Raw genomic sequence first — 13,721 nt, 5'->3', positions numbered from 1 at the left:
TCAATGAATGTATTGGTCACGTTCAAGGAGCCTCATTAAGTGTTGCATTTCAGTGTCATCTCCTCTGATTGAAGAATGATATGCACTTCTTGCATTGTAGATTTGTTTGATTGTGGTGTAACTGTTGGAGTTGTGCTCCTTCAACGTTAGCAGGATGTTTCTAGGTTTCACATTCAACTTCATCATATCAGCAATGATATTCTTTTCATCATCTGTCAATCTCCCAGCATATGGATGTCTAACTAAGGTCTTCGCCAATTCATGGTTGTGAATCCCACATATCAGCTTCACCGTCCAACCTTCACCTCCATGCACTGGTTTTCCACGAATCTTAAAGGGACAACCACATTTTCTATTATCTGTGTCTCTTCTAACAAATTCTTTCTTTCTACACTTGTACTTACCGCTCCTTTCACACCCAATTAACACAAATGAAGTTCTTCCTCTGCTACCAGTATATGTATCAGACCTCATAATTACTGCAACAAAACTGTTTTCATGGGCAACTGTTTGAGCCCACTTCAAAACATCTTCTCGGGTTGCAAAGACCTAGGACACAACCACGACATATTAATTTTTACACAAATCATACATTAGACCAAACAACTAAAACTGATAGACATGATTACCTAAGAAGTATTAAAAGCATATGAACAATCAACATGTCCTTCATTCACACCACAATCTTGTTCATCTTGAAAATCCATATCAACTTCTTCGGACATCGCACTGTAATATGCCCATTGATCTTCGTCCATCTTAATTCAAACTATAACTATCACCTTATTCAACATTCAACTAAATAATTTGAACAATACAACAACCCAAATTTTTTTACAAACTAAGAATATCAAACTAATTCAACATTTGACAACCTCACACAAATATTTAATCTACATATACATCAATATTTTAACAACAACCAAATTCAACTTTTAATTACATAATTTCAAAATTATAACCTACAAAGTTCATTTAACCAAAAAATACTTCAACCTAGGCAAAAAAATCAACACTTCAACCAACAAATATATTTTTATGTTTCACATAAATTACAAATAGAATTAACCAAAATAACATTCAAAATAATCTTAAAACTAAAAAATCATAAAACAAATTACTCCACGGAAGAAGCAGTCTTCCGCAGTTGTAATGTCAACAGCGGAAGAAACCTTCTTCCGTGGAGTCTCGCGGAAGACATTTTCCGTGAGATTCCACGGAAGAAGTATTCTTCCACAGTTGTAATGTCAACTGCGAAATATAGCTTCTTCCGTGGAGTCTTGCGGAAAATGTCTTCTGCGAGACTCCACGGAAGAAGCTGTCTTCCGCAGTTGACATTACAACTGCGGAAGAATACTTCTTCCGTGGAATCTCGCGGAAAATTTCTTCCGCGATACTCCACGGATGAAGTTTTTTTTCTTCCGTAGTAGTAATGTCACTGGCGGAAGAAAATTTTTTGCGTTGAATATGAAACGCTTACACCATTCTACTACCCAAAATAAACAATCAAACACAGAAAAGCTATGTACCTTAGTTGACAAATATCACACCAAAGCAGAGCAGAAGCACAACCAGCACGAACAAATATCACACAACACAAGCACCACCACGGAGAAAACGAAGAAAGCAACCATGAAATAAAAAAAAAAACAGCTTTTTATAAAAGAAAAACGTTCAGGTGCATTTTCAAGTTTTTGAAAAATTGCTGGGTGCACCAGCAATGTTGCTGGGTGCCCCTAGCAATTCCCTTGATTTCCAGCAATGCTTACTAGTCCAGACCCAATTAGCAATCATGTCACAGTGAATTGGATCCAAGGCAGAAATAAATTATTTCAAGGCAATTGCTTCCTGCACCCTAATTGAAATGTGATATACATTCGAGATTAGTTATTCTAGAATGTAAAATTTTACATTCAGGATTACATTCCAGAAAAGCTAATCCATAATGTAAAATTACATTCTTTTTCGGATGGTTAAAAAGGTGCAAGAAGTCATTGCCTTATTTTAAATTACTGTATGCTTAACTGAAGTAACCCAAAACTTTATAAACAAAATGACCTAAATATAAAATTGTCAGAACAAAAAAAAAAACAAAACTTTAGTGAGAAATAGAAACAAGAATATGGGGAGAGAGGTTTTGGATTCAAAGGGGTGAGAACGGTATTGGTGGCTTAAGAGAATGGCAGTTAGATCTCAAAGTCATGACCCTATCATAGCTTTCCCTCATTTTTTTTTTCAAAATATTTTTTTCTTATCATTCAATTTCAACGATTTTTCGCTCATCTATGGTTTTTTTATTGGTCAGTGTTAATAATTAACTGTTAATTTTTTATTAGTAAGAAATTTAAACTTACAACCTCTTTCTCTCTCACTCCTTCCTTCCTTTGCTCACTTATGTATGTGTAGCTTGAGAATCACGATTGTTGATTCAGAAATAAAATGTATGAACAACTATTGATGTGCATCGTCGTGTAAGAAAGAAAAACCATGCATTTTGGTGAGTAAACCCAACAAGTAAATGAATGTTGAGAACATGTACGGCTTAAAAAGGAAAGTTGAGTAACTTGGTCTAAAACGACTCTCCTTGGCTAAAAATATAGTACTCTTGATAAACTAGAGTACATATCCAAACTAAAAGAGTAACTAGACTAACTTCATAAATTTGACTATCGAATTAATGATTGGGTTTTAAAAAAATTATTATTCTTGATCTGTTCGGGATGATTGAGTTTTTTATTTGTGATTTTTAAATACAATTTTTAAAACAAATATTTTTTTTAAAAAAAAATAGAACCGAAATTATTTTTAACTTAATTTCAAAATAGTTTTATATTCATTTTCAAAACCAAGAAAACTTTTTTTGAATTTGGATTTTAGTTTTAAAAAACACTCTCACCACCATCATTCCACTAACACCACATCATTGTTGTTGTTGTTACTATAAGTATCACCACATTATTTTCATCACCCCACTACTACCACCACCATTATCTTATCGTCATTACTATCATCATCACCACCATTTTATCACTATTCCCGCCACCACTACCACCTCCTCTGCTAGTGTCACCACCACCATTTTATCATTGATATCGACACCACCACTATCACCAATCTCACAACACCTCACCACCATTGTTTGTTGCCAATGTCATCATCATCACCATTCCGCACAGCTGCCCCCAATCACTCCCACTACCACTAACGTCATTCATGCAACCACTATTATTTCAACACCATTTTATTTATTTTCAATTTACAATAACATTTTAAAAACTAAAAACAAAAATAACTGAAACTAAAAACTCAAATCTAAAATTGATTTTGGTTTTTAAAAATTTTAAAACTAAAAATAGAAAATTACTATACGAACAGGACCTTAATTATTAGATGTTTCTCTAATTAATTTTATCAACTATTAAAAATTTGGCACCAAACAATTAAACTTTAGATTTAGACTTAACGTATTATTTTTTAGGAGCTTTTTATTATTTTCAAAATAAAAAATGAGACTGTATACTGTGATCACGATTATAATTTTGCAATTCAAATTAATTTGATTATGTTTTATTGCAATATCTTATTCATACATATAATGTTTACAAAATTTCCGTCCCCTCAATGAGACTTCACTAGTCTTTCCCTTTTCACCTGATCAGGGTACCACATTGTAATTGTAAAGAGCTAGTGAACCGGTTTGCCAAAGTGTCTTCTTTTGTTTTTGGTGAAGACCAAAAATTTCTTATTTTTTTGGTAAAATGTATTCTATTTTTTTTTTTTATCTGTTGGAATAAAAAACAAATACATATACCAAGAGATGACAATATAATTCATGCAATATGTTCAATAAGTAAACTGAATCCTTTGATATGTCTTTTACTTCCTTCAAAGTTGAAAAGTCTTGATACTCTTACACTTATCAGAACCCATATCTATGCGTATCCATAGGAATTATTTTGGCCAAAATATGCATACATTTTGGTCTTGTTTAATTACCGTTTTCTATTTTTTTTCAAAAAAATAAATTGTGTTGTGAGCGGATTCATGAGCACATTTAAAAGTGTTTATCTCCTAATATATTTCTATTTTCAAAAAAAGCTAGTTTCCTAATTACTTGAATAAGAAAAAAGATAAGAAAATATTTTCCAGATGTTTTTTTTTATTTCTAAAACATTTGTTTTGAAAATAATTTTTAAAATTTATTAATAGATTTTGAATGAGGCATTGATTATTAATAGTGTTGAATTGACTTAAAAAAATTTAAAATAAAAAATAATATAAAAGAAAATCAAATAGACCTCAATCAATTCCTTATATTTAATTGAGGTTTTGATATGGATTTTTATCCTTTTTATTTCCACCTAGTCTTTCGTCTTCTTCTTTTTTTAATTTTTCATGTTAATTGATATAAACCAGAGTAGCACTTGCAAGCTCAAGTACAAAAGACCAAAGACAAGAAGACCCAAATAAAGTGAGCAAATAAAGACTCAACATATAATGCGCAGAATCGTCATTGATTTTATTCTCTGGTCAACTTTGGTTTCTTGCACGAACTATACTGACCATTTGACCCATGACCTGATAGTCAAGTAATTAAATTTGGATAAATTCATTTCCGAAGAGGAAAGAGATTGAGATGTTTAAGTTTGTAACAATAAGCTCAGCTCTCTTAGTCATGTATGCCGTGTATGTGGGGTTAACTGTATCTAAAGTCTCTAGTCGGACAAATCAATTGGAAAATGGCATCATGGAATGTAACCAATTAAATTAGTAGTAAAATTGAAAATGGCATCATGGAATGTTGCTCTAACTTGTAGAAAGATATTAAACAGAAAGTAAAAGGAAAGATGCTCTAACTTACCAATCAATTTATATATGTAAATTTTAAAAATGTGTTACTAAAATTTTACTGGCAATGATGAATATGTAATATTCATCACTAAATTTAGTCACTAATAAATTATTTTATTAGTGTGTATGTTACTAAACATGACTTACACTCCGTTTGATAGTCATAATAACTGTTGACTCAAGGTATTAAAGGTAGACATATGGACAGTGGACTTGAATAGAAGTTAATTTAAGTCTCTAGAAAAATTTTCTAATGTACGCAGAAAATATCTTCCTCATATAGATATATAGATATTAAGCAAATTAATGCAGAAATATTAAACAAACTAATGGTGAGAGAAGGATTGAAATTTTTTGTCATGTGTAAAATAGAATATGAGCTAATTATGCGCAATTATTATTTTTTATGGTTAGACTAAGATAAAGATATTAAACAAATTAATGCAGAAATATTTATCTAAAAAAGCCTAGGATATAGTTGGCATTTTGATTATAACCAAAGTAGGGATAGAAGAAGAAAATTACTTTAAAACTCGAGGTATACAATAAGTGAACGGTGAAAGAAAAGGAGAGAGAGAGAGAGAGAGAGAGAGAGAGAGAGAGAGAGGTGCATTCTACATAGCATGTGGCAATTTCTAATTCCAAGCAAAACCTGTTTGCTTTGACAAACGAGTACGTTGATATGAAGTTAATGATATTTCAAGTCTCATCCACTTGCGAAGAGAAGGTTCATAGTGAATTCATATTTTTGGGACAGTCGAAGTATATTGTACTTCCTTGAATGAAACTCTAGTTATAAAGCTCTAGTAACTAGTTGTTTTTACTTTGTAAAAGTAAAATAAAATAAGGGCATTAATAACTACTTTTGTGTTTTAACTTTGCCTTTCAGTATATCTATTAAATGGAATTAATAAAACAAATTAGAATATAATGTAATTTGTTTAAAGTTCGAATATTTAATATCTTTTTTCATATATAACCTTAGAGTGGTAAGTGTTATTTATCAACAAAAAAAAACTGGGATGAGAGGGGTAAGGGGAGAGAGAATACGAGAGAACGGTGGGAGAGGTGAGAAACGTAGGAAGGAGTATGGGAATCTTACAACCTTCTTCTTTGAAAGGTTTTGGCAATATTATAAGGAGGTGAATTTATGGAGCATTTTTTGAAGATGAGATAGGATAGGAATAACAAAATGAGCCGGTTCAGCCCATTTAGGTCTGACTCATCTTTAGTTTGCGAAAATCGAGTCAGATGGACTAGTTTGCCAACACTTGGCAAAATGAACACTCTATCCTGACCCGTTAAAAGGTGGGCTAGCAGGTTGGCTCACCATATTTTAAAAAAATCACAAACTTTTTTATACTTTTGTTGTGTTAGATGTACAAATTGTTAAGCAATATTATAGTGTTTGGTTGATGATGTTCATAAAATATTATTGTGATAAGTTTTCTAAAGATCCATTTAGGCGTTTACAACATGTAGCAACTAGCTTAGCTGGGGAGGGAACATCAAAAATGAAACTTATCCCAAATCCAATGCTTTAGCGAACATGGACAAATTTAAGATAAATTCAACTATGGGAATCAAATGTGATTCATGCACAAATTTCTAAGCATAATCACATCATTGCATCAACATAAATTATCAACAAACTCGCAAATTAATCTTAAAATCTTAAACCATACAGTAATCAAACCACAGAAAATACTAATAATCTTCAATAATAATAAGGTTTAAATGTAATTTTGGTTCATTTATTTTTTTAAATCCGCAATTTTAATTCCTTATTTGAAAATAGAGACATTTAGTCTCCTTATTTTTTTTAAATCCGCAATTTTAGTTTCTTATTTTTGTAAAATTTATAATTATGATCATTTCGTCAAACTAAAAGTGTCGACGGTTAAAATATTAACATTGACTATGACATGAATTAAACAAATTATCTCATTTCACATTACTAAATTTGGGTCACATCAAATTAATTTCTTACTAATCGATGTTTTTTGTTTTTGATGGAATAACCAAAATTGTGGATTTTACAAAACTAGAGGACTAAAATTGTGAAATTTAAAAGTTAGGAAGATTAAATATTTTTATTTTAAAATAGAGAAACTAAAATTACATATTATTAAAAATAGGAAGACCAATATTATATTTAAGCCTAATAATTAATAACTTTATTGGGTAGTCAAATCACAACACAAAGTCAAAGTCAGAAATTAGCCTTGAAATTTTAAACAACATAAAGTAATTAAAGATAAACAAATTAAAAGTTAAAATGTCATAGTATAATAAAACTACAAATCAATCATCATCTTCCATTTCAAGTATATTAGATGTAGCATTGAAAGAACTCCCCTCCCTTTTCCCATCCACTTTTTCATCTTTGTCACCTTCCCCCTCATCATCCACATCAACATCTCATTAAATAATGAAAATCAATTCAAAGTAAGAATACGAAAATGTATCAATTTGTATAAATACAAAAAATAATTTCAATTAAATTAAATGAATTACCATCAACAAAGCCATGCTTCCAATTGGAAATACAAGATAATTGTTTTCACATTTTCAGGCAAGAGACGGTTTCTATACTTGTTAAGTATCCCAGAACCAATGCTAAATGCACACTTAGATGCAATAGTAGTAATGGGGATGCTCAACAAGTTCCTAGTCATTAAAGAAAGATATGAAAAATATTGGCTATTATTGTTCCACCATTGTAGCACGTCCATTTACTCCATAAAATCAAAATCCAATGTTGGTTTATCTAAATATGTATCAAGTTTAGTCCTTCCAGTTTTTGTAGTAGCTTGAAGCTTGTGAATTTTTAATACTTAGTACAATAAGAAAAAAAAAGTCAAAAGCATACATAATGAAAAATAATAATAAGTAATTGAATTATAATCATGCTTGCAAAATAGAATAAGCAACTTACATTAAAAAAAAGGATTGGTTTGCAAGTAGATGAGGATGACATTTGATTATGCTTACGCTTTTGAACATTTGAAGTAAAACCTTTGCTAGAATATTGGAAGAAAAACATGTGATTTGCTTTTTATGTTGTCCAATTTTATTTCCCAAGTGGATTAATCTTTTCATAACAATATCCCAATGTTTTTAACTTCATCCTTGGCTCTAAAATTGCACCAAAAGTAAGCACAACACTATATTCACCACAATATCTATCAAACTTCTCCATCATCAATTCAACCATATCTTTGATAACTATATCCTCGTCTTTCACACTTTCCAATAAAAGGCATTGAATTTCCCAAACTTGTAAAAAAATACAAGTTGGATGTAGGTGAACTTGTGCCAGAAATCAAGGTTGTAATATCATAAAATGACATCAAGAATTTACAAATTTTTACTGCTATTTTCTACTCTTCTTCTAAAGGACAATGCTTGTAATTTTCATCCACCAAGTGTAAACTTAAAAGCACACTAATATTTAAGAGCACTTTGAAGCATCAAATAATTTGAGTTCCATCTTGTAGGAATATCAAGACATAACCCACTTGATGCATCAATGTCACTAAATTTTTAAGACATTATTTGAATTTGACCATTTTACTCTCTGAACCCTTCACATACTTAATGCTCACCCTAATTTGATCCAAGGCACAATCAAGTACCTTTAATTGTTCTTGAACAATCAAATTTAACACATGTTCATAACAACACACATGAAACACATCACTATTACATAAGAGGAAAACACCATTGACAACCAAACATTAAAGATTCAATAAGTAATCAATGAATCAATTCTTGAGGTTGATCACTATCCATCCAATATGTATAGTAAAAAGATATAAATCCTATTGGTGTTTAGGGAAAATGTCATACCAATGAGCAAGAGTTCCCATTTTCCCTTACCTCGAATGATGAAAACATAGTAAGGGCGAAGTAATACTACTTTATTTGCACTCACGACTTCAACGACTTTTCGTATAAAGGTTCTCCTAAAAGACCTTATGGTAACAACCCAATTTTCTCAAAAGAAGTGAAAATACTTTAAGTTTAGGTTTGGCATAAGAAAAAAAAATATCTTTTTCCTATTAGGTCATAAACTCAAGGCCTACTAAAGGGTTCAAGAGAAAGGATCTACATCATCAAACAAAATCCAAACATCATTTCTAATAAATAAATAAAAACCTATCATTCGGACATTTAATTTATAAAATCCATTTTAATACTCATAAGCATATTCCTTTTACTAGATATTGGGGACATATCTAGCGAGAGGACTCTTTTTATGAGTAAGGAGACAATCTATACAATATAAGCATATATGGATTATCAATATTTAATGTCATGTGACTACTTAAAAGGTCAAGTGACCTTTTAAAAAAACTCACATGACTTATTGTGTTTTAATCTTGATCATTCAAGATAAGACCTAATGATCAATATTTATTCCTTTCATTCTCATATGAAATAATTCCTTTCATAAATAAAATGAATGTTGGGGATTTGTTTTATGATGCAAAGCCTTTCTGTTGAACCTTTTAGTAGGCCTTGAGTTTATGACCTAATGTGAAGTGTAACATCCCATTTTTTTCATAAATAAATTTAAGAATTTTTTAGTAAAAATAATAAAAATAAATAAATAGAGTAAATAATAGGTCGTAAATGTCCCTAGTTATAAATAGCAACATGCTAGGTTTTTCAGACTGACTCCTCAGCCTCTCATTTTCGTTTTTCCCCTTCTCCTCTCAAAACCCTTTCTTTTTCCCGCAGTCCACAAAACCTGTCTCGGAAAAACGATAATCTCGGACTCATTCACCGTTGGATCGTCGTGAAATTTGAGCACCACGTTCGCAACCCAATTTCGAGCATTCTCACCGTTGGGAATTTCAGAATCATGTCTGAGCTTAGAGGAAAACCCTTTGCATTGTAGCTTTTTATTTTCCCGTAGAAACCCAAAACTGTTTCGGTAAAACTACGATCCCGGTTTCGTTAACTGTTGGATTTTCATGAAATTTGGATATGTTGCTCGAAATTCAATTTCGCACACTCTCGCCATTGGGATTTGGGAGATAATATTCGTGGTGGGAGAAAAAGGAATCGCATGAAGACAGTACAAGCGGAGGCTTCAATCTCTTCTTCGTCTCTCTGACGTTCGAGAATTCTATCGGAGCAGTCGGAGGAAAAACTTGAGGAATCTCAGGGAACCGCTATAGATGCCACTATTGTTGTCGGAAGACACGTGAGTCCGCTTAGAGGTAAGGGATGAGTTATTCACAATTGGAAACTAGTGAGAACATGTGTAGGGATCCTTAGAGATATCAATTGGAATGGGTTTTTGGGTATTTTTGCAATTTCATTTTATCCTTATAATTATTACAGTGAATTATATATGTTTGACAGACCAATTGTTGTGAAATTGATATGTTATTATGTTGAGCGTGAACCCTATAAATTGAGTACTTTTTCTAATTAATATGAATTGATAAAATAAAGTAAGGAGAAATTTAGATAGAGATATTGATTTTGTATTTTCTCTTTTTCTTGCTGTTTAGGTTTTTATATATAATTTAAAAAATTAATATAATAATTGAAACTGACCGAAGTGTTCATATAATTATTTAGAATTTGTGCATTGAAAGCTTACTTTGAAATTTGTGATTTAATATGATGTATGCTAGTTTATCTATATAGAGGTAGTTATTTATATTAATAATTTATGTAAATAATATTGTAGAGTGTTATAGTATGATTCCAAAAATTATTAAGTGTGGAAGTTTGAGAATATTATAGTTAAAATTTATGAACATGTGTATGTTGTACCTTATGAATATCATTGGGAATGTTATGAGATGGTTGATGTGATGTTATGAGATGTTAAAGTGTGGACATGATGTTCGATTGTGAATAAGTGGATGTGTTAACATTTGATGTTACATTAATTATATCGTGAGCTATGAATTATACAATAACCCGACCAGTGTTTATGCGCAGTGTTAAAGAGAAAGTGTAGGTTCCTAGTTAGGAACCAGTGTTAAATTGTAGCGCAATTGTGTTAAACATGTTTGAAACATGAGTGTAAGGTCGTGGTATTGTATAATTCATGAGCAGTGCTTATAAATGAAATATGTGATGAATTGTGGAATGATATGTTGCCTTGAGATTATAATATTGTTATTGAGATTGAGTAAAAGTGTAAAGTAGAACAGGTGTTGAATTGTGAGATATGTGAAAACATGTGATGGTGGATTGTGACATTATGAGATGTGAAATTGTGAATGAGTTTTGGTTGTGAATAAGTGTGTGATTAACTCTTGATGTGACATTATTTGTGTTGTAAGCTGTGAATTGTACAATAACCTGACCAGTGTTATCTTGAGAAAAGTGTAAATGTGCAGTGTTAAAGAGAAAGTGTAGGTTTCCTATTTAGGAACCAGTGTTAAAGAGAAAGTGTAGGTTCCTATTTAGGAACCAGTGTTAAATTGTAGCGCAATATGTTGTACGTGCTTAAGACACGAGTGTGAGGTCGTGGGTATTGTATAATTCACTAGCAGTGTCTGTGTGCTAAAATGATTTTAGGGGTTGGACCTGAATCAGGAGGGAGAGGCCCAGACGGACTCTTCGGAGTGTAGGCCTTGGGGGTCACCGGGTTTGAGTGCTCCTTTAAGCCTATGCTGATCCCACATGGTTGGAGTATTCTCGCAAAACATCGTGACCCAGGGTGACCTGACAAACCCATTGTGTGGTGTGTCTTGTTATGTACTCCTAAGCGCCCCAGGGTGGTTTTTCATTGACATGGTACCACATTGCATATAGGCTTGAGTCTTAGCATAACTGTCTCATGCACTTGCTAATTGTTTATTATGAAATTGATGTGTTATTATGTCTTGATCAGAGAATGTGATTTTTGTGTAATGTGATTGATGATTGAAAAGTGTGATTGATGGATCAAAAATGAACTTTGAATGACAAAGTGGTGGAATTACGTGAATTACGTGTAAGTAAATTTTATTTAGTTTATATGATATGTATATCTAGTTGTCTTGTTTCTCTATTAGTTAGGAATGTGATAACTCACTCCCCGTGTGTTGTTTGTGTTTGGATCCTGTGATGATCTTGAACTTTGTGTTCGGGGGAGCAGACGACTAGGTGAATTGATTTAAGGAACCTTGTGCTGAAGGACGTCGACACACAACGCTCTGATAGGATGTGACATTGGGGTATAGAGTTTTATATTAATTGTATGAAGTCTTAGACGGTCTTGCTTAAACCGAGATAACTTTATTATTTATTTGGACAAGTTTGAATATGATGTAGAAGAAAGTGAATGTGAGCCTTTTACCCATTTGAAAGGCTTGTATTTAAAAATACTATTAATTAATATTTGGATTTTTATTCCTTTATCAGTATATATGTGAGGGGTAGAGGGTGTCACATGAAGAAGTTGTTTTCTCTTATACCAAACCTAAACCTAAAGTGTCTTCGCTTCTTATGAAAACTAAACCAGTTTAATCACTTTTTTATTTTGTTTGCTGAAAATTTATGCAAAATGACATTGTGTTCATTTGAAAAATAAAAATGAAAAGGAAAGAAGGTATGAGAGATGTTAAAAAATCCTAAGACACGCTCATCATCGAAGCTTGTTCATCCACCTACTACTGTCGTACAAGGCACAACCACTTATTGTTGTGGTAGTCATTGCACTCAAAGCTTGGCCCCTCTACCACTATAGATTGTCTTTATTTTTCATAAGTGTAACATCATCGAAGCTTGTTCATCCACCTACTATTGTCGTACAAGGCACAACCACCTGTTGTTGTGGTAGTCATTGCACTCAACGCTTGGCCCCTCTACCACTATAGATTGTCTTTATTTTTCATAAGTGTGACTCTTGATCTAGTTTCAATTTCTCCATGATTAAAGGCATTTCTTTAAGTTATTGTTGTTTCTTTCATTTTCTTTGTTGATAGGCGTCAAAAAGGAACACAATGACCTAGTGTCTTTACCAGGTTGATCACTGGTCAGATTTTTAAAACTATGGTTTTAGGTTTTGGTTTGGGATAAAAGGAGAAAATTTTTCCTATTGGATCATACTCAAGGGTCACTAAAGAGTTCACAGGAAAGTCTTTCCATCACAAAACAAGGCTATAACATGCATATTTTAACCTATTTAATTTATTAAAACCCAATTTAAAACTCATACCCACATTTCCTATAATACTATTTATTTAACTTAATCTATAAAAGCCTTTTCACACCACAACTTTATATAAACAATATAGGAAAACAATTATTAAGGCAGTACAAGCTTTGCAACCCACCTCCTTAGAAAGAATTACCTACATATGAGACAATGCATACCTATTAAGGATGAGACATACCATGATGAAACTAATTATTTCTTCTCTATTGGATCTAAACATGAGATATGCCATAAAATGTTATACAACATATTTAAAGGTAAGAAAGGAATCAGAGTAGAGGAGTTAAAGACCTATAGTAAAATAACAATAAAAAAGAAAGATATAATAAACAAGTTAAATGATCATGATTACTCACCCAAACGATAGTGACCTTCTTACATGGCTCACTTTCGCCTCTACCTTTATCTATCATTAATATAAGTGAATACAATATCTTCTTGTTGATATATGGCAAAAGAAAATATGAAATTAGATTTGACTAGTCATGTTGGACAGTGAAACAATATAATCATATCAATAATAAAGTAAAGATGTTTTAATACCATTATGCTTACATCGAGTGAGGTATGTAGTTCCTACAAGCAAATGTTTCTATAAATTTATTCTCTTACTCGCTAAAAACTAATATTACATCCAAAATTAGCCCCAAAAATCATAAGAAATTGAAGCAAATTAAAACACAGGCACAAAACA

The 13,721-nt window shown here is 31.8% G+C and overlaps 1 protein-coding gene across 1 annotated transcript; it reads right to left on the bottom strand.

Moving 5' to 3' along the window:
* Nucleotides 1-758, bottom strand: LOC102666142 (uncharacterized). Its single transcript, XM_041011772.1, has 2 exons — nt 663-758; nt 1-549 (listed from the first exon to the last, which is right to left on the bottom strand). The coding sequence occupies exons 1-2, from the start codon at nt 756-758 to the stop codon at nt 1-3; spliced, it is 645 nt and encodes a 214-aa protein (XP_040867706.1).
* Between the last annotated feature and the right edge of the window lie 12,963 nt (nt 759-13,721).

The sequence above is a fragment of the Glycine max genome, chromosome 18 (genome assembly GCF_000004515.6).
Source record: "Glycine max cultivar Williams 82 chromosome 18, Glycine_max_v4.0, whole genome shotgun sequence".
Lineage (NCBI taxonomy): Eukaryota > Viridiplantae > Streptophyta > Magnoliopsida > Fabales > Fabaceae > Glycine > Glycine max.
Note: the sequence above shows the minus strand (reverse complement) of the source record. Positions and strands in the feature narration are given on the sequence as shown.